At 50.6% G+C, this 25186-nt stretch overlaps 2 protein-coding genes and 1 long non-coding RNA gene across 4 annotated transcripts in view; 2 read left to right on the forward strand and 1 right to left on the reverse strand.

The window, feature by feature from the left end:
* Positions 1-49: 49 nt before the first annotated feature.
* On the forward strand, positions 50-5525 carry zgc:113278 (Translocating chain-associated membrane protein 1-like 1-like). Its single transcript, XM_057041485.1, has 11 exons — positions 50-215; positions 904-964; positions 1054-1172; positions 1371-1487; positions 1567-1625; positions 1707-1791; positions 2130-2200; positions 2349-2453; positions 2546-2689; positions 2772-2932; positions 3011-5525. The coding sequence occupies exons 1-11, from the start codon at positions 96-98 to the stop codon at positions 3082-3084; spliced, it is 1116 nt and encodes a 371-aa protein (XP_056897465.1). The 5' UTR covers positions 50-95; the 3' UTR covers positions 3085-5525.
* Positions 5526-9636: 4111 nt separating this feature from the next.
* LOC130530381 (nuclear receptor coactivator 3-like) overlaps positions 9637-25186 on the forward strand; it is a 32817-nt gene continuing 17267 nt past the window's right edge. For both annotated transcript variants that reach the window (XM_057041470.1, XM_057041471.1), the window contains exon 1: positions 9637-9792. The gene's annotated coding sequence lies outside the window, so the exon portion shown is untranslated. The remainder of the gene's footprint in view (positions 9793-25186) is intronic.
* LOC130530386 (uncharacterized) lies at positions 11047-12302 on the reverse strand. The gene is made up of 2 exons (XR_008951823.1): positions 12143-12302; positions 11047-11433 (listed from the first exon to the last, which is right to left on the reverse strand). It is a non-coding gene; the product is annotated as an uncharacterized LOC130530386 (long non-coding RNA).

The following is a 25186-nucleotide window of genomic DNA, read 5'->3' on the forward strand; positions in this document are numbered from 1 at the left end:
ACCCGTCGGCTAAGACGCCCAGGCCCGACCAGGCTAACGACGAACCCATCCCGGAGCCAGTGCAGGCGGGGGAGAGAGAGCCGTATCGATGAGCCATGGGTTTCCGCAAAAAGAACAAGAGCCCACCGGTGCTGAGCCACGAGTTCGTGATCCAGAATCACGCCGACATGGTGTCATGTTTGGCCATGGTTATCCTCCTGGGCCTGATGTTCGAGGTACTGTGATCAGACAGGAGAGGCGCGTAAACAGCGTTAGCCGACTGGTGTTAGCCGCTGCTATCATTAGCTGACATGACAGCGGTTCTCCTGCGTTCGGGTGATGGCGTGTGAGGCCTCCTTCCCTGCCCGTGTGTCTGACTGGTCGCCAGAGAAGATGGCGAGGCGGCCCGTTGGTACCGGGCGGCTTTAGCGGCTGGCTAACCCTCCTCCTCCATAGCGCACCGACGTGTGGCCCGCAGCAGCCGCAGCCTCACGCTGCTGCGGAGCTGCTCAGCAGCGGCTTGTTGAGGGAGATCGGAGATGAATGTAGCTGCGTTTGAATGGAACCCACACTAACCTGTCCCCACCCAAACCCAAGCACCACGAGGAAATGTCCACCTTTACTGTATGAGTCCATTCTCCTCATTTCAGCCTGAGAAGACCCAGTCAGCATTTAGATTTAAAGAAATTGGAGCTCAGTGGTTCTTCACACCAACCCCTGAGGGATGCCGCAGACTCACATCAGTCCTTTTGCCATAAACGAGACTCGATTTGAGTCCGCGTGGCAAATTTGTGGACATTAAAACGATATATATCAGGATATGTGTGTTTACGTGTAAAGTCCTTTGTCTCCTCATCCCACTATAAACGTCTGTCGGTGAAGAGATCCCCTTCGGCGTATTCATTTTGATCCTTTGTGTCCAAGGTCACAGCGAAGTTTGCCATCATGTTCATCACCGTCCAGTACAACGTAACGCAAGTTCACGGTGAGCCGCTATCTTTAGCTCCTCTTCTCTCCCGACCGACACCCTTCTGTCGCTTTCGTTGACCCTTTTCGCCATGTTTTTCCTGGCAGATGAGAAGATCGAGTCGGCGAATCTTTACGAGTACGGGCCCAAAGATGTGGCCACTGTGTTTTTCTACCTGCTCATTGGAGTCATCCTTCATGCCTTGATACAGGAGTATATTCTGGATGTGAGTACCTCATTAAAACAAACCCTTTAAAACTATCAAATTCCATTTTGGTGGCCTAGACACAGTGAGGCGTCGGCTGCGGTGGGTATCGGCACAACCGATGTAAAGAACGTTCCCCCCGTTGTGACGTTTCTGAATTAAGTTGAAGGCGAAAGTGGCGGCGCCTCGTCCGACCTCCTGGTTTTGGTTAAATTGCAGAAAATGAACCGGAGGCTGCACCTGTCGAAGACCAAGCACAGCAAGTTCAACGAGTCCGGACAGCTGGCCGTGTTCTACCTGTTCTCCTTCATCTGGGGCTGCAGCATCCTCACAGCGGTATGTGGGCGGAGGGTGTCGGGCCGCTCACGTGCACGACTTTGACTCACTCTCGTACTGTCCCCCCCCCCCCATACAGGAGGACTTTGCAACAAATCCCACTTTCCTGTGGGAGGATTACCCTCACACTCGTATGGTGTAAGTCCTCCTTTATCTTTTTCTCTGTGTCTGGAAGAAACGTTGCAACTCTCGTTCCAGCACAACTTGTCCTCTGTCCAGATTCCAGGTCAAGTTCTTCTACATTTGCCAAATTGCCTACTGGCTCCACGCCCTGCCCGAGCTGTACTTCCAGAAAGTACGAAAGGTGAGGAGGGGGAAAGGTGGTCTGGGTCAGCAGAGGCCAAACCAGAGTTCACCGAGGAAGCGTAAAAGCAAAAGAATTTAATTTATTTATTTTTTTTAAAGAAAAACAGCGCAAAATATCTCTCTCAATGCAGAAATGAAGGCGGCGCCTTTGCTGTAAATGTTTCTCAGATAATCAGATTTTTTGGAAGTACAGCCTGTCAACGGATGCGATTCGTCTCCCGAAGACTCATTTTTTGGCAGCATCGTGATCATTTTGTCATTGTTCCTCCTTTTATTTCACCGCTGAGGTGTTTCCGTGGGAGCAAATCGGTAGTTCTGTGTTGTGCTGTTTTGCAGGAGGACATCCCCCGTCAGCTCTACTACATTTGCCTTTATGTTGTCCACATCACTGGTGCCTACGTACTAAAGTAGGTGACATGTTCTTTGTCTGTCTTTGTCCCTAAAAAGAGTTCTCCGGCTTTATTGATCTGGCTGAGATGGGAGTGTTAAATCTCCCGGGTTTTGTCCTGATGGGCTCCTTTATCGCTTCCTCTCTCTCCGTCCAATCACGTTTAGCCTCCACCGGCTGGGCCTGGTCCTGTTGGTCCCTCACTACCTGGTGGAGCTCCTGTTCCACGCATCCCGCCTCTTCTACTTCAGCGACGAGAACAAGCAGAAGGGGTATCGATTCTGTCCGGTTTTTGTACCCTGGGGGTGGTTTTTTGTCGTCCTCTCCCTGAGCGGTTCTGCCGTCTCCCCTCTCATCCGTGCAGCTTCACTCTGTGGGCCCTGCTCTTCGTCATCGCCCGCCTCCTCACCCTCACGCTCTCCGTCTTGACGTTCAGCTTCGGGCTGCCCCGTATAGAAAATCAGGGCTTTTCTCTGGCCGAGGGCAACTTCAATGTGCTCACTGTGAGGTCAGCCTGAGTCGGCGGGACAGAAGGTGCGTTTAATGGCTGCTCGTAGAATATTAACGGTTAAACTGTGTCTTCCTCTCAGGATGACCTGCTTGGCGGCCATCTGCCTGACGCAGGCCTGGATGATGTGGAAATTCATCAACTTTCAGTTGAAAAAGTGGAGGGAGCACAGTCAGAACCAGGCTACAAAGAAGAAAACAGTCAGTCCAAAGAACAAGCCCCACAAAAGGGATCCCGCGAGGGGTGAGTGTCTGCTAACCTCTTCCTCGACCTGAGTCTGAGGAGATCTTTAAGTGAAACGACTCTGCTTTGACTCGGCAGGAGGCGCCACCAACGGGGTGGTCAGGTCGGAAGACAGAACTTCACCCAGAGCGAGGAAAACCAAGGCTTCGTAAGCCTGGAGGGTGTGAGGGCCGTGTGGGACGGGGGGGGCAGGCTGAGGGAGGTCCGCCTCACATCACAGCTTCACACAGCTTCAGATTTTGTCTCACTTCTTTCCAAACAGACCCAGAAGCCCGACACCAGAGTCCCCTTTCTGGTTCAATCCTGTCCAACAGAGGAGTTTATTGTAAATTAGGGTCCTGTTCACAGGGGACACTGGCTGGTTCTGATGCTTTAACCGGATAAATTTAGCTCTTCAAAGTGTCCTTTTACGTGTAATTCACCGATCCCTCACTAGCCACTTTACCCCAATTGGAATCTGTCGGCATCCCGGTAGCTTTAAAAAAAAAAGAAGCTAGTTTTGACTTCAGGGTCTCATTTGACCTTTTTGCCCTCTTGTCTCCTGTACGTGGCGGCTGGTTTCTCTGGAATTGTGCTTTGGTCTCAGAGGGACCCTTAAATGACATCTACTGCCACCATCTGACAATATCTGCCGTTGAAATCCAGCGCGTTGCAGGATTGAGGCGTGTTTTCGTCTGCTCGCTCCACCCCCGCACCCCAGGGCAGGTGACCCCGCCCAGGGCAGGTGACCTGTTGGCGGAGGGGGGGGGGGCTGCACCCTGTGACGCCGCCAGTTGAATCGCATGATCGGGAAGCGAGGACCCGCTTCCGTGGCTGCATTTCCCGTCTTTTGTATGTTAACGTCGATGCATGATGGTTTAAGGCTAAAGACTTTATACGGCTCCTTCCTGCCTGTGCTGTTGAGTTTGCGTCTCTCTCTCTCACACACACCTGCACACACACACCTGCACACACATGCGTTCAGTGGCCTTTCTACAACTGCTGCAAGAGGTTTGATTTATTTATTATTTCCACTTCAGATAGTTTGTATGCTTTGACTCGCTCCAACCAGCAGAGGCAGCGGTGCAAAGCAACAGCGTTTAGTTTAATTCAAATTAAAACAATCTTTCTTCAAGTGTCCTTATATCGTCAGTAGTCCGTATCACTCGGCTTGTGTTGCGTTCCATTTGCCTTGCGTTTTCAGGGGACTAGTTAATCACTACGAACACCGTCGGTTAGTGTACACCCCACGGTGTGGTGGGGGACATTTGTATGCCCGTGCACTTACTCTGTGTATGTGTGTGTGTGTGTGTGTGTGTGAGAGAGAGAGAGAATTATTTGATGATTGTGACAGCGGAACTTGAAATCTGACAATCTGTTCAAGCTCCACAATCAGACCCGGTCTGTAAAGGTGGCTCTGGTCCGGCCCCAAAGGCCTCCTCCAGCTGTGGATGAGGTCTGTGTGTGTGTGTCTGTGTGTGTGTGTGTTTTCTAGGTTGCTAAATGCTTCTGTGTTGAATTGCGTCTGCCACAGGCGGCATGTTCGGTCCTCCTCGCTCGGCCTTTTCTATGATTCTGATATTGCCCCGGAGCGAGTTTGGATTCTTAGGAGCCGGGAGGAAATGAAGTTTCCATTCCTTCTTTCCTCCCGTCATCTGGACTTTGGGCGGCCTTTTTTAAAGCCTTTTCTTTGTGTGCGGCAGTGTCATAGGAGTGAAGGAGGAGCAGAGGACTTATTTACCACCCTGATACCCAAACTCAGCTGTAACGGGGGGGGGGGGGGGACGTAACCCTACACTGTACTGAAAACCTGTAAGATTTTTAAGCTATTTTTATAAGGCCGAAACTGTTGGGTTTCACTGTTGTTCCGTACACGTGTGACTATTTGTTTTTGCATCCATATTGTGTATAAGATGTTTTGGGTTTATATATATATATATATATATATATGAATATATATATATATATATGTATATGAATGAAGCTTGCTGAACTGGTGGTGTGGGTAAACTTTGTGGTATGAGTGTACAATTTCCAGCTGGTTCATTTTAATTCATGGCCTTATTAGGGGTAAAAAGAAACTGGCAGCGCCCCTCTGCAGACGTGCACTGCAGCGTGCACATCTGTAGGTTTCAGGATGGATAAAACACACACCGGCACCGTTATCTCACTCAGACTTTCGGGCCCTGGAAGGCGAGCCGCCCTCTGTTTCGGCCCCCTAGCTTTGAGTCACAATAGCCTGTATAATCCCACAGGAATGCACCTATTTTTTTTATTTTATTTTCTTACGTTGGAGCACCAGAACACTTCTCACTCGGGTTGTGTCCGCTCCGACTCCGCACTGTGCAGTTGAAGACCGCACGGATTCAGATGTTTGAGCGGCCTCTAGGTGGCAACAGCCAATAATGTTTTTGACCATGAGGTAAGAAGGGAAAAAAAACCACAGCCTGCACGGCGGAGACGCGCGTTTATTGTGTTGGAGTCGCTCCATTCTGCATTGTTCTTGTTCTTTTCTTTATGTTGCTGCTTGTTTGGACATGTTGCGCTATCTTCAGTTCTCTGATGTGTTGTCTCTGTATTGCTCTGATGGTATATATATATATATTTATGCAAATTCTCGTGTGTTCTGTTCATTCTTTGTCACCTTTTCCCCCTCGTTTGAATAAAGCTTTTATTCATTAAAACAGAGAGGCCGTTGAACGTTAAGAAACGGGGAAACCAGGTATCGACGCGCGGCCGCTAGGGGGCAGCAGCGCGCCTCGTGCCTGAGGGACGCACGGTCTGCGGGGGCATAGCTGCATATGGACCTGCATTAATAAATCACCAGGCAGACTGAGGAAGACAGCATTGTCTTACCGAACATGAGCTGCTGTAACGTTCTAGCAATCAAATCACACATGGCGGCTGTATCCCAACACAAGGGGATGCGTTTGGGTGCAGCTTTGACTGGTGGGGGTCACTGAAACAATTACATCTGCAGACGAGTCGGGGGGGGGCCAGACACCTGCGGCTGGCCGCTAATGTGTTGTGTTGTCTCCAAGTAATGGCTCTTTTCTGGCTGATCCGACAGCTTGATGGATCGGCGGGAACCGGAGAGGCAGGCCGGGGTCGAGGCAAGGACAGGGGTCTGCGCGTGCACGCTCTCCTCCACGTGCACCCCGATGTGTGCGTGTTCCCCTGAGACAAACATATGTGACGCAAGCTAACCAGGAAGTGTCCCACCAAACCGATGCTTCCCCGGCCAGCACCGTGCACGTGGGGGATGGCCCCGTGACCCGTTCCGAAGAGGATTGGAGGCCGTCCGAGGTGAAGCGTCGGTGGAAGGGTCTGAAACATCTGGACGGATCAGAGGCGCTGCAGTGAGAGGGAGAAAGGAATGGTGGAGGAAATGAGAGGACTATAAAGGGAGAGTAATGTTGAGCAGATTTACAGTAGAGCAGGGGAGGACTGGGGGGAGCGATTCCATTAAATTCTTATTCATACGGCGACGTCTCGGGGAAGAGAAGAGGAAGAAGAGCAATAAGAGATCAGAAAGGCCTCCGAGGCCTGAGCGTCACCCGCTCGCGTGTTTGGAAACTTGTTAATGACAAAACAGTTGAAAGGGCATAAAACAAATTTAAATGGAAATCAGTCTTTCAAGTCAAGATTTGAATAATCACGCAGGCACGTTCTGAGCTTCCCTGATAATTGAGTAATAGATGGCTCAACAAACCGGGGGGGGGTCGTCTGAAACAGAAATCCATAAAAACGGGTCAAAGCTCGCATTGTTTTTAGCCTCCTAGCACGTTAGCTCGCGGAATCCGTGGTACAGGGCAATTTTGGAAGCACGTGATTGAATTCCGCACAGGTGACCTCGTTAAGGTTCTGCCAACATCGCCGTCCCGTGACCCGGAGCTGTGAGCTCGTGTTGTATCGATTTTAGATTTCATGGTGGTAGAAAGAAGCTAGCGGCTCAAAGAAACTATGCCAGATGGGGGGGTTCTAACCCCTCCAACAAATCACTGACCTTCGCACAAGCTCTGATCGCCACGGCTACGCCAAGTTTGCAACCCAAACGGGGAAAAAAAATCCCATTTATTCCACAAGATTTCCATCATCTGAACTGAGACGTGAACACCGCGGCTAAGGCTAGCGTGCGGCGTGTAGTCTTTCAGAGACGGTGAATGTTACAATAATAGCCTACAGTTTTAATTATTTTAAAACTGCAACCAGAAGCCACATGGATTACGGAGACACAATCCCCCGGAGTTCCATCCTGTCAGCGAGAGGACTGAAGGATTAGTGATTAACTTCAACAGCATCGTCTGAGCAGGTATTCTCCTGAGCTGCTGTTGTGTTGACAGAGAGTATATCAAAACTAAACCATAATCACAGCTTTGTAGTGATTTTAATCCAGAACAATATGCCTCGTGTTCATAAGATAAAACTCTCTCAGGAAACGCCGATGCGGTGCTTAGACTTCCCCTTTTTTCCTTCTTTTTCTTATTTTCTATTTGTGGTTGTGAAGCATAACAGCAAAACATGTTTTGATGAACTGGAGACAAAAACTTATCTTAGATCTGATTAAAAAGGTCTTTAATCTGGTTACAAATTACCTCTTCTGGTGGAAGGAAGGAACCCAACCCTCTCAAAACAGTTGAGTGGCTCCGGGGACAATGTCAAACTCTGACAGTGGGGGTAAAGTTCCAGCTTAGAGCTCCTATAGGGCGGCATTGGAATTTTAGTTTCTTTCCGGCTGGATCAACGTCAGGATATTGGTATTATAACAGCAACATTATACTAAAGTGTCACTCTGCCCAGACTGATTAATGAGCCGTTAGCCGCTATGCTACGTTTGCGTTTGTGACACAACTGTCAGAGTGCGAAACAAATGAACCGATGTGAACTTCTTGACCCCGAGGAGCCAATAATTGTGCCCCGTGTCAGGAGAGGTTGAAACGTGACCCGGACTGGTTGTAAGCCCCACTGCCAAATGTAACTAAGAGGTCGGCGCTAAGGTCACCGTGTCCGAGGCTAGCACGAAGTGATCGACAGGCCGTAACGATGATACGCCGGCAAAAATGGGAATATTTTAGCGTGAGTAACGTGACTGACAGAATCCATCTCCGTTTCTGGTGAAATCGACAGCAGGATCTGGACGGTGACACGTCGCAGATTAGCTCTGAAGATGCTAGCGATGTTTCACAGCGTCTTATAAAGTCGGGAACACGTGCGGAATTGACAAACGTTCATTTCTAAGGATCCTAATTTTTTGCATTTCTGTATCCCTCGCCGGCTTTTATCACATTTTCTTCTCCTTCGCAGTTTTTTTTTAAAGTTTTATATTACCCCTCACACACGAGAATAATTACTTTCCCTCCTCTTTCAACAGCTTCTCATCTTTCCATTCCCTCCTCTTCTTCTCCCCCAGCCTTACTTTCTGAGTCAGACTGAAGTGCTTCTCCATTATTTTCTCCCTCTGTGTTCCTCTGAGCTGTAACATTTCCTCTCCTCCTCCATCACCCTGACAACTCCACATTTCTTCTTCCCCACTCCTCTTTTTAGAAGTTACTTTTCGCCCATTCTCTTTGGGCATCAGGCGCTGACATTTGTCATCTGTCATCACTTTAAGACGTCTCCAACTAGACTCCGTCCCGCGTTTTCCCTCGTTTCTATTCGTCCTCTCTGTCGTTGACATTTTTCGTGTGTTTGTTTGTGCTCCAGCCCGGGCTGGCGTGCCCACGGGGACACGTGTCGAGGCTATCCGTCGCCGTCTTATTAGCGCCGTCCCACTTTGCAGACGACTCCGTCCATATCCGCGCCTGCCAGCTCACATATGGACCCGCATATGGGCGTCATCCATAAGAGATAGGTGGCCCGGAGGAGCTCAGAGAGGGTTGAATTATTACAAAAACGCCGCAGGAATTCAAGTGACATTTTAGCATGTGTTTGTGTGTGTGTTCCGTTCTTTATTTGCACTGTAATCTGACTCTTTTTAGATCTTTGTCACCTAAACGGGCCAAGAATGAGAACATGCAGTGGTGTCGCTAGCACCAGAGTTTAATGATTAAATTATATGCTATAAGATTGATATTTTAGATAGAAATGTTAATAAATGCTAACATTTGTATTCAAGCTGAATGAAGCAACATGGCAGACTAGCGCCCTGAGGTCTCAAGTCAATATTTCTAAGAAAATCAGAGTTTTTAAGGAATTAAATACAACAAATGGCCTTTCTGTGTAGGAATTAGATTTTTTTTCTTTCAATATTATCAAAAGAAGCCACCATTTACTCAAGAATGGGTCAAAACTAAACGTATAAAGACATTCTACAAATAGAACGAGGTGGCAAAGACTGCAAGTATGCATATAAAGAGTTTGGACAAAAAGGAATCTACACATTTGAGACGCGCGTATTAAACGAGGATAAGACCTCCGTGTCCTGATGTGCTCTCAACTTCAGTCTGTTGGATTAGTGCCACGAGACAAACGTATGGGTGTTGCGGAACAGACAGGTCGGTTGGTTTTACCAACATCCCGGATTTAGCTGGAACAGAGGCCGTGCCTCCTCTCTCCGCACCGGTATCGTCGCGGAGAACCGTCGGTAGGCAGCCAGACAGACAGCGCCTGTCCCCAACACCTCTCTCTACTCCCCTCGCCACCTCCTGCGATGGCGGAGTCCGCCTGTAGTCCACATCCGGGTGCGAGTAGGCGGCCGGAAACGCGGAGCTCGCCGCGAGAGAACTCGCCTACCCAGAACCCCACGCAAAAGCCTCAACTTACAGAACTGGCTTCTTGAGCTTCGGGAGTGTTTCCCATTTAAACAAACAGTGCCGAAGATGGCGGAGAGTTAACGGTGTAAAGAAGAAACTGGCGAACCGGCAGAGAGAAACGTTCACAAGGTAAGCTCCGGCCGGCCGGTCAACATTAGTCGGCTAATTTAAACAGACGTCTCCGGTCTGCCGTTTCGACGGAGGACGGAAATGTTGCACAGAGAGTTGCATTCCCAGCGGCGGTGAGGACAATATTGGCTTCGCTACGGTGCGGAGGGCACGTTGCACGCTCTTTAAATGCATGACAGCCAACATTATATTGCCGTGATGTACATGACGTGCGGCGCTTGCATGCTAAGCTTTTCTCCGCCGTCTGGTTTTGCAGATAGCAACTCGAAACGTTTGGCTCATTTGATCAACTTAACTCGGTCGCGCAAGCTGGCCGGTTTACGTGCAAGCTGGCGGATAACTTGTTTCCAACTACAAGTTTGCGATGGGTTGTATGGGCTGTGCGTCCGCACGCGGGCTCGTAAACACGCACAAAAACGCGCGCACGGGCGATAGTTTGCTAGTTTGTGCCCGTTTTTAGCCTCTTTCCGCCGCCTCGACAGCGCCGGGGAAGTGGCACCGAAACGCTTGTCGATCAAATGGGTGCAGACGTGCTCGTCAGTGTCACCACGGAACGAGCCATGAAGTCACGGGTGGTTTTTATGGCTTCCAACATGCGATGCGGGCGCGGGGGGGGGCGACCGTCGGCCAGCCTGCCCAGGTCTCGGCTGCTGGGAGGGAAAGTGCACCGACCCACCGGTGTCTCACTATTCTGCACGTCGGTGCACCGAACGCTGCGTGCATGTGTGCGCTCCCGTTTGAGTTAGAAATACCCCCCCCCTCTCTCCCCCTCCCACTTCTGTCATTGGCTCCATCCTCGGTCTCACTGTACATCTGCAGGGGGCAGCAGCGTGGCCCTGTGCACGCACGCCGTCCTGCACCCATCAAGGTCCACATCCTTATCTATGCAAGGGTCAATTTGTGCTTGTGCGCGCGCGCGCGCGGCCACGCAGGCGTCGGCGCGTCCTTGAGTGTGACAGCGGAGCCCTACCTGCCGGCGCTGATAAGGCCGACTCCTCTCCGACTCCTCTCCATTGTGTGTAAACAGTGGTTGAATGGAAGCGAATGCAGATGTTTGTTGTGTGACTGGATGAGCAGGTGAAGGATGAGCAGGTTGAGTTCCAGGCGGTTGGAATTTGAATTCCCACCTCCACCCTTCTTCTTTAAACAGCTAATTGACACCTTTTAGCCGGCAGGGCTGGCGCTGATCTCTTCATTTGTCTCATATGGCCCAAATAATTAGCATTTTTAGACGTAAATGGCAACAAATCCTCGTGGCGAAAATGGGATTTTAATCAATTTTGGGTTGTTTTACCGTCACAAGGGTCGGGGACTCTTTGGAGGCCGTTTAACCGGCTGCTGCCTGTTTATTTGGAGTTTTTAAGGATGACCTGAGATGATTGTTCTGATGGTTTCATCACGGCGGACGGATGGACCACCTCTCCTGAGGAGGAGGGGTGTGGCTGTGAGGGACCGCCGTCTCGGTCCGCAGCATCTTCTCCTGACAGATTTACCACCAGAGTCTCCACACGACGCAGAATAACAGCCCCCCCCGTGGCTGAGGAGAGGGGCAAGAGCGGGCTCCCGGTACGGGCGAGGGGGGTCTTCGCGAATGCCTCGGCGAGGAGGAGGCTGACAGTGATGCATGGTGTTTGCTGAATGCTGGAGTAGAAAAAAAAGAAGGGGGGACAGAGGTTAGCATGGGATTCTGGTGACTGGGTCACGCGCTGGGGGCAGGGCAGGCACGGCTCAGGGGGGAGGGACGGAGGCAGGACCACACGCCGCTCTGTGGAGCAGCGTGTGCGGGGAGGCGGATCAGGTAGAACCGGAATCCTACCTGACATCCTTCCTGCTGTGTTGTCTCACCCCCCCCCCCAGCCAGAAACTTTCCCAACTCATTTCTGACATGGGTCTGACCCCCCCCCCCCCCCCCCTCTCCACTGTGTCAAGATGTGTTAAACAGGAATTAATCTGCACCAGCTCTCATTGATTTCGGAGGTGTCCTGTTCCATTTTTGTTCAGGCTTGGACCCCCCCCCCCCCCACACACACACACACACCCGCCTGATTGAATGCAGCCTCGCTTTGTTTGTCCCAGATGCCAAGAGTTCTGCATATTACACAGTATGTTATCATGTGACTTAAATTAAGAGCTTAACTGTTTCAGAACTTAGCGAAGAGCAAGTCGGAGGCTTTAATCAAACACCATTAGCGTAGCCGCCTCCTTGGAGCTAAACAGATTCATGTTCATGTTAAATAGTTCTAAAGGTTAAATGCAAACCAAATATTTGCCCTCGACGCCTCTTCCCTGAACAGGATTGTAAAACGTGACATTATGAGTCAGTTGAGTTCGTGTTACGGTTCGTTTTTACCTGCTCTGCTGATAGTGAAGAAGAAGATACCGTCCATCCATGCACATCCATGCACATCATCAGGCCCATGGAAGCAGTGAGCAGTCACTGGATGAGAGGCAGGAATACACCCTGGACCGGTCAGCAGTCCATCACAGGACACACACACACACACACACACACCCGCCTGATTGAATGCAGCCTCGCTTTGTTTGTCCCAGATGCCAAGAGTTCTGCATATTACACAGTATGTTATCATGTGACTTAAATTAAGAGCTGTTTCAGAACTTAGCGAAGAGCAAGTCGGAGGCTTTAATCAAACACCATTAGCGTAGCCGCCTCCTTGGAGCTAAACAGATTCATGTTCATGTTAAATAGTTCTAAAGGTTAAATACAAACCAAATATTTGCCCTCGACGCCTCTTCCCTGAACAGGATTGTAAAACGTGACATTATGAGTCAGTTGAGTTCGTGTTACGGTTCGTTTTTACCTGCTCTGCTGATAGTGAAGAAGAAGATACCGTCCATCCATGCACATCCATGCACATCATCAGGCCCATGGAAGCAGTGAGCAGTCACTGGATGAGAGGCAGGAATACACCCTGGACCGGTCAGCAGTCCATCACAGGACACACACACACACACACACACACACACACACACACACCATTCAACTACACACTGAGTCCTAATCCAGCCAGAGAAAAGCCACTCAAACTCCACATGGACAGCTCTGAGCTGGAGTCGGACCCGGCGCCTTCGCGCTACGCGGCTATTGCTAAGTGCAGGCAGTGGCGGCTTTATTAGCTTTTAAATGCAAATGAGCTGTGTTTTATCACAAGAAAACTGATTGCAGGAATAAAAGGCAAGAATCTCTCGAGTCTTTAACAAGCTCATATGGCTCATTTCCACTTATCAGCGAGCGTCCTTCAGTGTCTTTTCAGCGCTCTCGGCTTCATTTTAGATTACAATAACTGTTTATTCTGAAGTTAACGATTGTCCCAATGACTTCCCACCAGAACCGACGTGCTTTTGTCATTAACGCGGTAGCAGACAGACGCTCCGCTAACAGCGGTTGTCTGACGTGGAAGCGATTGCAACCTCTTTTCTTTCATCCTGGTGTCTGCGCCGTCTCGTTCTTTCATATCTTCACTGACTGTAAAACACTGTCTTTACCAGCTGCTTCTCCTTCTGCTTCTGCTTCTGAGTCATCTGATCGGCCGCTGTTGCGTAGCCTCGTTAGCGCACGCCGTTAGTAAATGTAATACCGCAGCTCGAGGTCTGGAGGGGCGCAGGGATGGGAGCTAAAGCGTTGATCGTAGAGGGGGAAACTGGGGGACCTTCAGTTTAGCCATTTTAATGAAGAAAGTTGTGGCTTTAGCTGTAGCGCCTCGTAGTTTCCACAAAACTACGACCGTCGTTTAAGCATTTCAGTGGGAGTTGGTGAAATATGCTGTTTTTGGACGCGGGCGAGCGCTCTCCGCTTGTTTTACTTTCACTTTCTTTGCAAACGGCAAATTAAAACAGGCAGTTTTCCCACGTTATCGTCCAACGTTTAACAGCCAAAAGGTGGAAATTTAAAACCCAAAGGGGAGAAACCCTGAAAAATTAAAAGTTTTGTGTTCTCGAGGCAGCTCTGGGGGGGTTAATATTTATGTTTTCCTGCTCCTGTCGAGCACGTGTTAAACTGCACTCTGGAACAGTTTAACCAGGTCATGGGTTGACCTACACACACACTGAGAACACAGCTCGTGCCCCATTGGCTGGAAGATTGATCAGTTTGTGTCAAACGCGCAGTAAATCCGGCTCCTTTGTCTCGTCAGCAGGAAATAATACAGCTGGCGTCCACGGTGAAGTCATCGCGCCGGCCTTGAAAACTGCAGCTAAAGCTAAATTAGCTTTAAAGGAAAGAAGTTTTTACGATTGTTCCCCGAGCAACCGGCTAAATGATTAACTCTGGACCAAATCAGGAATCAAAGTAGCCGGTTTGTCGTCGTCCGGCTTAATTGCGCGTTGAGAGGGTCACAGAAGACCCCGGATTTAGTTTCCACGCCAACTGGAATGATCAGAGATGAACTCGGGAGCTAACGGAGCGGGAAGGCGCCGCCCGGCGCCGCTCGACTCGGCTTCTCTCGCTCTCATCGGGACGGTCTTGTGCCGCTCGTGTCGTCTGCAAGCTTCTTCTTTCTTCATCTGTGAGAGGAATGTCAAGTGCTCATCTCGGCGATCTTCTCCGCCGCGTTTGTGTCGCCTCCTGGTTGTTTTTGGTTTTTTTTCCCTCCACTCTCCTCTTCAAGTTTCAGCCGTCGCCGTCTTTTGTGTTCACGGCGTCACTGTTTCCACGGGAGGGAGCGGGTTGGGAGAGGAATTAAGTTTTCATGCGGGGGTGTTTTGGCTAAACGGTGCCGCGCTGGTCCCCGGCTACATGAATAAAGTTTAGATGTAATTAATATCAAAGGAACAGTCGCGCTTTTCCTTTGAAGGGAGGGAGAGAGAGAGGGATGAAGGAGGGGGAGGAGACGCGGAGGGTCCTTTTATTAACGTGGCAAGTCCCGCTAAAATTCTGGGAGTGCTGTTGCATCCAGCTGTTACTGGTTGCGCGAGGCTTCGTCGCCATGGCAACACAGCCCTGCGCGCCTGCTCAAGGTCGTTCATCCAGTTCTAAACCGAGCGGCGCTGCACATAGGATGCATACGGGAGGGAGGGGGGGAGGGAAGGGGGGTGTTCAAAGTGACCAATAAAAAGCCTGTGGTCAGTGAACAAATTCAGCCCCCCCCCACCACCCCCCACCCCCCCGAGCACGCTCACTCGCTTACTTTTTTCAACAAGGAAACAAACAGAAGGGAGCTGTGGCCGAGGGGCTCGTGGGTTCGTCTGCCAGCTGATAAAATATTTAGCTGGTCAGTGGGAGACGCAGCGATCAGTGGCTGCAGGAGACGAGCAGCAGGGCCCAGCTCTGTCTTCATTTAAGGCTGATACCTGGGGCCTCCCTCCCTCCCCTCCTCCCCTCCTCTCCTCTCCTCTCCCCTCCCCTCCCCTCCTCTCCTCCTCTCCTCTCCTCTCCTCTCCTCTCCTCTCCTCTCCTCTCCCCCTCTCCTCTGCTCTCCTCTCCTCTCCTCTCCCCCTCTCCTTTCCTCTCCTCTCCTCCTCTCCCCCTCCTCTGCTCTCCTCTCCTCCTCTCATTTCCTCTCCTCTCCTTTCCTTTCCTCTCCTCTCCTCTCCTCTCCTCCTTCCTCTCCTCTCCTTTCCTTTCCTCTCCTCCCCTCCTCTCCCCTTCTCCTTTCCTCTCCTCCTCTCCTCTCCCCTTCTCCTTTCCTCTCCCCTCCTCTCCTCCTCTCCTCTCCTCTCTTTTCCTCTCCTCCTCTCCTCTCCTCTCCCCCTCTCCTTTCCTCTCCCCTCCTCCTCTCCTCCTCTCCTCTCCTCCTCTCCCCTCCTCTCCTCCTCTCCTCTACCCTCCTCTCCTCTCCCCTCCTCTCCTCTCCCCTCCCCTCCTCTCCTCTCCTTCTCCCCTCCTCTCTTATACCATCCTCCCCCTCCTCTCCTCCCCTCCTCTCCTATACCATCCTCCCCTCCTCTCCTCCTCCCCTCCTCTCTACCATCCTCTCCTCCTCCCCTCCTCTCCTATACCATCCTCCCCTCCTCTCCTCCTCCCCTCACCTCTCTGTCCTTCCCCTTCTCCTTCCATGTCCATCTCCATGTCCATCTCCATCTCCTCTCCTTTCCTCTCCTCTCCTCTCCTCTACCCTCCTCTCCTCTCCTCCCCTCCTTTCCCATTCCCTCCTCCTCTCCCCTCCTCCTCTCCTCCCCTCCTCTCCTATACCCTCCTCCCCTCCTCTCCTATACCCTCCTCCCCTCACCTCTCTGTCCTTTCCCTTCTCCTTCCATCTCCTTCTCATCTCCTCTCTTCAAAAAAGAGGTCTGTGGTTCTATTTTCCATTTTGAAACTGCAGCCATACTTTGTGTTTAAAAACTCTTTTGTGTATGTGCGCGCATGCGCCCACATACACAAACAGACACACAGACACACACATACACAAACACATACACACACACACACACACACATACATACACATATTTATGGGGCAGGAGGAGAGTTAAGTGTTACCAGCTGCAGCACACTGAGCAAAGTCACTCAACTCTGCCTGAACCCGGCGTTACGTGACCACCTCCTCGCCTTAACTCACTCATGGCCTCCCTTCCCCTCCGTTGCCACGCCCCCACCACCCCGTGTCACTCTACCTTGGTCACAGACGCGCACGTGCACGCGCCGCCTCGGCGAGCGCCTCTCTGTGCTGTCGCCACCAGCAGCATCACTCATCTTGGAGTAGAAGGAGAGCACTCCAAGGTCCGCTCCCCCCACCTCTTCACCCCGTTATGGAACAGCGGCGTCTGATTGGCCGCCCGCCAAGGCGACGCCGCCGCCGCCGCTGGTGTGATGTCATGACTTAAATATGGTCATTAAATCAGTCATTTTAGCTGCTCTAAGCAATGAAAATGGATCTGCTTTAACTGCAGCGTCTAAACTTCTTCAGCGGGATTCTTTGGTGCAACTTCACTCCCGAAAGTTGGCGTCTGACGCCGAGCGAGGACAAAGTGCTGAATCTCACCTTCTGCTGAGGAGGAGTTGCTACTTTTGCTCAGCTGTTTTTGCCAAACCCAGATCAGGGAAGAACTTCTGGTGCTTCCGGCCTCAGCTCGGGCAGAGGGGAGGGAGCGCCTCTCCCTCCCTCAGGATGAATCTGTTAGTCTGGTAAGATCTAAGTTGTAGTAAACAGGCAGCGACACCGGCAGGCCCCTGACCCCCCTCTGTCCTGGAGCGATTTTGTGTGTATTTTTAGGTCTTAGGTCCGCTCTGGACTTCCACCAAAAAGTCGCCTGCTCCTCAGTTGAATTACTGGTGTAGTTGGATGTAATTGTTATGCTTTTATTTTGAAGGCATGTCGACGCCAGTGCATTTAGCACGTACCCAAACATGAGGCAGCTGTTAGCCCCACCAAAACACAACATTTTAGAAGGAAACTGAAGTTGCCCCTTTGGGTAAATGTGTCCACCCCTGGTCTGGAGTCCAGGCTTCAGCTAAAGACACTCCTCTTCCTCAGAATACCTGCCTGCTCCTGCTTCTCTGCTCAGTTAGACTCGATGCCTGGGATGAAATATCATCCCCTGTTGGACGCCACCGGCCGATCGGCTCCTTTCGTACCTGGAAGGTCGCCTGTGGCTGACGCTGCAGGTTTCAGGTGTGCCGATCCGGTCCTCTGTGTAGAAAGTAGACGGCAGCTTGTTGCATCCATGCGTCGTTTTATCTCCGGTACCTGTTGTGACTCTAACAAAGTGACGAAAACTACCGAAATTTGACACATCATCCCACACACAAAATCATCCTTTTAAATAAAAAAAAAAAAAAAATCTGTTGTTTTTTTTCCACACGGTATTTGTAGCTGACCAGTAAAAATAAAAACGGATTTTGACTCATTTCTGCCATGGAAACACAAGTAAGCTCAGATGTGGGCGTGACAGACCCGTGGAGAGTTAGCATTAGCCCAGCGTGGTGGCCGCCCTCGTCAATCAGGCGCTAAAAATAACATTTACACAGAGAATAAAGGGGGCAAAGAGGGTTGAGGGGGGATGCAAATACGGTAGATTTAGGGGCTAAATGAAAATGAGTGGGCATTTATCTAGAGGACACCTGGAGATGGGGGTGGTTGGTCCTCGTTTCAGACTGCTGTGTCTGGTCTAAAGACGGAGAGGGAAGTGGCGAAACGAGATGGAGAAGATTACAAGTTATCTGCGCAAGTAAATGTTTTGCCTTCCCAACAGTCCAGATAAATATGACAGCTGGGATCAAATTATACCCTTTAAAGATGTGCCTCAGGGTCAGGTGGTTGGATCCTCCTAAAGATGTCTCCAACTAAATGTAGGACTTCTTGGAATACCTTGAATCTTCTGTAAATGCAGTAAATTTTGTATTTAGGTCTTTCAGCCATCTTTAGTTCTTTCTGCTCTGTGTTTAACCTTCGTCCCAACGCACAAAAGAAGAGAAATACATCCTGAGGAGCCGAGGAGAATTGGGCAACTTCCTATGGAAACCGCAGAGCTGTCTGTCGCAGCTTAAAAACACAGCGATGCTGGATTTTCACGCCCTTTCACAGTTTCCATTTGCCTCTCCTGCACCAAAGGGAGACAGAAAGCTGAGAGGAGAGGCAGGTTTTTGGGTTTTAATGTCCCTGGGGGGAGGATTTGGGGGGTTAAAGATGCAGAACGGTGCCAATGTGGTCGACATTGTTAAATTTCAAGTGTTTTTTAAAGAGTCCATTTGTGGTGTAACCTTAAACTCATAAGTAAGGCCAGGGTCGCGCTGCCTCAGGCAGTGAGCTACACACCATTTTACATGCCAGTTTGGAGCGTTTGTTCCGATACTGCGCTGTTTTATACATTATTAACTTACAGCACTCTGAATCTGTTTAATTCCACAGGTGTTCTGTGGGTTTGTGCCTAATAAAAAATCAATCCAGGTAAAAGCTAAAGCCCTCCATTAGTCTTCTTGTTCACAAGTTAGCCCCCCTAATAGCCGATGGAGTGGAGCATCTTACTCTCTTACCAGCTAGGTTAAAAGTTGACCTCGACCATCTGACCTGTGGAACATGGGGAGCACAATATTGTCAGATCCACGCTAATATTGTCAGATCCACGCTAACATCGTATCCTTGTATCCTAACATTGTTTTCCACTTGCAGAAGCTGGATATTCAGCACGTTGGTGTGGATTTCTTGGTAGATATTAAGTATTTTATCTCGCACTTTGTTGGAAATAAAGGTCACGGAAATGTAGCTCCAGGAAAGGGAATGTCAGCCACAGGTGGAAGCCGCCCGTAGAGCCGCAACGCGGCGGCAGGCGCTCCCGATCGTCACAACCCGCCGCCCTCCCGAGGGCCCGTGCTCTTGTGCCTGCGCCTTATTATCGCAGTCAGGTGGATGGAGGAGGGCAGGTGCAATTGTGCAGTTAATGCGGGCAGAATAGAACAACGGGGAGCTTCTTTGGCGGCCAAGGCTGTTAATTAATCAAACACGCGCACAGACAGCGACGGGGAGGAAAACACACATGTACCGGGGCCGGTCTGACGAGGCTGGGAGCCATTCTGGTTACTGTCGCGCGCCACGCTGGCTCTGTATTTGCAGAGCCTCCCCTCCCCTCCTCTCGCTGATGCTATGATCTAACCGCAGCCTCCCCCCCTTCATGGACACACACTCCCAGCTCTCACGTGCCAACATGCACACACACACACACACACCACACAGGGCTCCACATACACCCGCCGTTCTGCTGGCTGCTTGTGAGCGGGTGTGTCTCCTGGTTTCTGTCGCAGCATTTATTCGTCTTGTTTTTGACCACATGATGTTATCATGAACTCTGGTGTTCATCGTCTGAACAGGAAAGCTACAGAAGAAGAGACGCCTCTGCTTTAACCCCCCCCCCCCCCCTCTAGAATTTTGTCCTCCGTGATCAAGGGCGAATAAACATGGAGGGAGATAAATGGGGAGGGGAGGGAAAATGTAAAATAAAGTAAGAAGAACCAGAGAGAGGAGCCGGTCCGATTTTCAGAATGGGTCAAAGTTCTTTCCAGCAGCCAGGGATGAGCTCTGATTGGCTGCGGAAAGGTGAAATTAAAACCACGGTAAACTTTTGACCTCGCAGGAACTGGGAAGAGGAACGCCCATCGCTGCAACAAGAGCAGCTTTTCCCTCCTCCTCCAACCCTCCGCTCTCCCACTGACCCACTCCTCCTCCTCCATCCTTTTCCTTCCGTCTCTCCCACTCTCTTCCTGCTCCTTTTCCTCTTTTTTTTTCGGCTGTTCATTTGCTGTCTGTTCTGCTCCCTTTCTGTCCGAATGGTCTCTGTTTCAGACCCCTCGCGGTCTCCTTTGGTGCCTCTCCCGGTGAATTTGTGCTTTGCTGCATGCAGCCTGATGAGAGGGAGGGAGGGAGGGAGGAAAGAGCTGGGGGAAGGGTATAGAGAGGGAGGAGACAGCCGGCGAGAGAGGGGGGATGGGAAAAGAGACAGAGGGAAAGAAGCAGCAGAGGAAGAAGACATGAGGAATGCAGCCTTCACGATGTGCGCCGCACAAACTGCTCCCTGTTGGTGAAGAAGTGAATGTATAAATAGACGTGTAACTGCAGTTCTGACCGAAATCTGCTGAGCGTCGGGGCGGGGAGAGCCCATTTTCACTGCTAATGGTTTCTCTCATTACACATGAAACGACTGAAGGGGGGATTTGTCTGTCTCTGTGTGCGAGCCCATGCTAATTTATAATGGTTTCATGAGCTAACGCGCCACTTTGAAGGCGCGGGCACGAGCACAGATGCAGGCCCGTTCCCGCATTCGACCGTTAGCCGGCACCTCGAGGATTTCAGGGGGGATATTTGGTCGGAAAACCCGGTTTTACTGCAATGTTGAGCTCACCTCTGCTCAACCCTGAGACCTGGGCACTGCCATCCCTCATGTGACATCATCTCGCTACTGCTTGATCATGAGTGGAGGCGGGGCTTATTCCGTTATGACCACCAGAGGGCGCCAAATATGCCTGGAGTCAGACGTGCCGGATAAAGTGGAATGCATCCCTTAAGGACGCACTTCTGTAAAACCTGATCGATGACTGAGAGGACAATGAGTTCCAGATTATTGATCACTAAGAAATGGAACGTTCCCGATCACATGCGCAATTTTGCTTCCTTCACGTCTGCTGCTCACAATCCAGCGTTTTGTCTTTATGCACTGTCATCAATGGCGGCGCGCACCGAGGGCTGTCAGTTTTTTCGATTTTAATGCGATTTAAATAATCCTTTTTGGTTCGGTTAAGCCTTGCGATGAGTGAGCGGCATCCGTCGGGGGAGAAGGTGTGGAGGAGGCGCGAGCCAGCGTCGCCGTCGAGGATGAGAGGCAGCGTGGAAAAAGAAGGCTGACTCTCTTTTTAGTTGTTTTTATTTTCTCCTCCACCCTTTGCTTTGCTTCCCGGTTACAAAAACATCATTTAGAGAGGCGGCTGTGGATGCTATTGAGTTAACCAGACAGAGCTGGTGGGGGGAGGGAGATGGGTGGGAGCAGAGCGCCCGGCTCAATAGACGAGTGGAGGAGCTGCTGTTGTTGAAACTATCGATATATCGATACTGAATACGTTCATTGCTCATTGTTTTTTGTCATTTTTAAACTAAGCATCATTGAAACAAGCCTTTTTATAGCCTTGGAAATGTAAAATAATGGTGGAAAGTGATGACCAAAGCCCAAGATTTATCTTTAAATGGAAATCTAAAGCCTTATTCCTCCAGTGTTGAGTCGGTGGCTTCGTAATCAATAATCAATATTGTTTGAAATGGGCTCTGGTGACGTCCTAAAACGTCTCTTCCTACGTTTTGCAGGACGAATTTGTCACACTAGATAAAGAAATACACACACAGTTCTTCCAATTAAGCTGCACCCCCCCCCCCCACACACACACACACACACACACACAGAGGCCACCCACCCATCCGCATCCGCACCATCTCCAAGATTTGAACACTTAGCCCCGCCCCCTCTAACGAGAAAAGACACTGACGGTAAAAGATTTCTCCACATCCTGGGGGGGGAGGGGGGTGTACCTGCTGTCTTATACATCCCGTCATCGGGCTTGGCGGTGCACTCGGCGGCACCGCGCGGCCGAGCGACGGCGTTGTTTGTGGGTGGTTGTGCATGTTGCCATGCAGCCTCTCTGGCATGTGCTTTTGTCTGTGGGAGTGATGGATGTCGGGCAGGCAGCTAATGTGATTTAGATGCTCCACCAGTGTGTGTGTGCTTGTGTGTGGTGTGTGTGTGGTGTGTGTGTGTGTGTGTCCCTTGCACTCGTGTGCAGCTGAATCTGCAGTGTATGTGCATCTACCTCCCTCCTCTACTCGTTTCTTCTCTCCTCCTCCCTCCCACCCCACCATATTTTTTCCCCTGTGCTGTGCAGTTTTTGGACTCTGAGCAAATAAATAAAGAGAGGAGGAGGGAGGCAGGGAGGCAGGGAGGGAGGGAGGTGTTTTATGTGGTGTATCTGCTCCCTCACTGTCACAGTGGAGAACCAAAGCATTAAGGCGAGGGGAAAAGGTGGAGGTGGAGAATATGTTCTCTCACTAGGACCACCCTGATGGCTTATTGTGAACTAATTATGTCATAGTCTCACCAAAGGAAGTCTCACATCCTTCTGTCTCACACCCCCCCTCACACACACACACACACACACACACACAGTTATCACGCCCCACAAGCAGTAGTGCTCTTTCTTCTCCAGCTCCAGTAGTGAAGAGGGTGACTTTTATCCGTGTGTATTCTATTTGGAGAGAGATCGTTTGCACTGACGCGCTGTTCTTTCACAGCCACATTGTCGCCACTTGTCACCGTTTTCTCACTTAAAAGCAGAGAGTTTCCGTAGATGACACAGCATTGATGATTCAGCGCTCCTGCAACCAGCGATGGCGACTCGGGACCCCGCAGGGACGCGCGGGGACGCGGCGGTGACGTCATTAAGAGGCTCCATATTGGTGCTGACGTGCAAAGACGAGAAGATATGAAAGGATGCCCACTTTCCTCCCGCTTTGAGCAGTGTTACCTTTCGGGTTTTACAGTCCGGACATTGACAATAATTGGCCTGCCCATTTGTTACCATGGCAGCAGTGCTGGGGTTAGATCTGGCGATGATCATTTTCCCATCGATTGACCTGTAATGTTAATTGTGCGGGAATGGTCCGGAAAGCTCTCTGGCTCCTGCCTCTACTAATCCAGGCGATTTCTTTTCTTTATCTGGGATCCAGAAGAGGCGACGGCTGTTTTCTCTGGCCCGCGAGGCCCGTAACTAAGTAATTTACTCTTTGTGATGACAGGAATGTTTTAAGTGTTTACTAAAGCTCCACTCAGTCATCGCTCTGGATATGACAGCCTTTCCCCTCCGCTCATTGTTAATTAACCGGCAGAAACGAATCCTTTATGCTATGATAATGTACGGCTGCTGCATAATTGATGGCTCCCAACGAGGTGCTTTCTTTAACCCAGTTCCCTGCCAGACGCCACCAGGCTGCAGTTCAACAAGTCCAGCGCGAGGAAAGTGGGGAAGGTGTGCCCCGCGCATCCCGTCCTGGTTCAGCAGGAAGAGGGAGGATTATGGGTCTGGAACCGCTGGTGACGGTTCAGACGAGCTTTGATTCTAGGTCCGGGAAGGTTCTCTGGAACCAGAAATGAAAGGACGGGAGGAACGTTGCTAACGAGGCCGAGACGGGAAAACAAAGCCTCCAACCTCGGGCAACCGGTGGCTCCGCTCTCCCAGGCCTTGTCCTTTCTCCAGGAGAAGTCGGAGCTTCCTCAGAAATGAAGCAGCGTTCCGAACCCGCGGTGCACGTGTGCACTGATGCCCCTCGGTTCTTTTTGATCTTCTCTCCTCCTTTTACGGTTTACGATACTTATTGCTTTGAGTGTCACTGCGCGCTTGAACCAGATGTCCGACCCTAAAGTCATTTTAACGTGGCCTTCAGCTATTATCACAAGCACAAGCTTTGTATTATTATTGTTTTTATTATTTTACAGTCACGGGGGCTTTATTATTTATTTTTTAACCAGTTTTCCCTCTCTGACAGCTGGATCTCTACGCTTCCTGGTGCGGACACGCGACGTCACGCGGCGCGGGTTCAGTTTCCGTTAGCTTCTCGGAAAAAGGATGACTCATGCGAACGCCCGTTTCCTCCTTTTTAATATGTAAACGCCGTTTTTGCGGCTGCAGACAAACCCCGGAGGAGCCGCGTCCCCCCCGTTCCTGCTCAGACGGATGAGTTCCCTCTGCAGGATGTTGCTGTTTGATGCAGCCGTGCTAAGATGGAGAGAAGCGCCGTTAGCAGCCGACCGGGGTAGCTTCCCTCTTCGGCGCCCCCTCTTCTGTGGAGCAGAGCTTTGGACTCTTTTCTTTTTTTTATTGGCCTCTGTGGTCTGATTTTACATAAGGGAGGGGCGAGGTGCCAAGACGTGGCTTGGCTCGTGCTTTTCCGCAGCAAAGCTGAAGCAGAATTACCCAGAATGCACCCCTGAGTCCGGGGTCGTGGAGAAAGCAGGTCTGTCATTGCAGGGGTGGAGCCCAGGATGGTGAGACGCCGGGTCCATATTTGGGTTTTGGTTCATCGTGAACCAACACGTATTACGTCCCGTCATCTGATCCATCTCACGCTCTCAGATCCGGAGGCAGCGTGACGTGCTCGGCGTTGCCAGATCCAAGCAGTCTTTGATACCAGCAGACAAACGTTTGTCTCTCCCACACACACACACACACACGCGTGTCGGTGTTTTATTTTATTGTTTTTTCTTTCCTGGTTCAGCTGAATGTCAGCGATGAAGACATAAGGGCTTTTTTTTATCTTATCGGGTCTCTTATCTATGACCCGAGAGCGACTGCTGGCACGTGTCTGAGGTTGAGACGGGAATATTCACCAGTTCAATAGGTCAGCTGATGACGGGAGCGCTATTATTGCCGTTATCTCTCCGTGTTTGAGGAACATCACTCTCAATCGTGGGATTTTGTCAGGGATTATAAATGTTTAATCCCCAGGGAGGCAGAGGGGAACCCAGGGGTTCATTAATGGTTTCCTCATCAAATTTGAGGTCCGCCACACGTGGGGCTGCTGTAATGGTGAACATGTTGCCATTTTTTCAAATCTGAAGTTGCTCGAATGAACTGGACGGAAGCGCAGGGACGTTGACGGAGGTAGTCGACTTTAGAGTCCTCGTTAGCCTGACGAGGAAATAAGATGCTGTTGTTGTTCAGCGTTGGGCTCAAACGCACGGCGGCGGCACGTGGAGGCGCAGGTTGTAAAAAGGTCCCGACATCACGCCATAGATCATAAACCGTGTTTACACCAGCCCGGGCAACGCCACATGATTTTAACTGCCGTTGCATTCACGGTCAGGAGGACTAATGATTATTTTTTTCCTTCTTGAAATCTGTGCACGAGCATACGTGCAGTAACGGAGTCACTTTACTTTTGCTCACAGACGAGCTGTAAATTACGGCTCGT

Source organism: Takifugu flavidus, chromosome 8 (genome assembly GCF_003711565.1).
Source record: "Takifugu flavidus isolate HTHZ2018 chromosome 8, ASM371156v2, whole genome shotgun sequence".
NCBI classification, from domain to species: domain Eukaryota; kingdom Metazoa; phylum Chordata; class Actinopteri; order Tetraodontiformes; family Tetraodontidae; genus Takifugu; species Takifugu flavidus.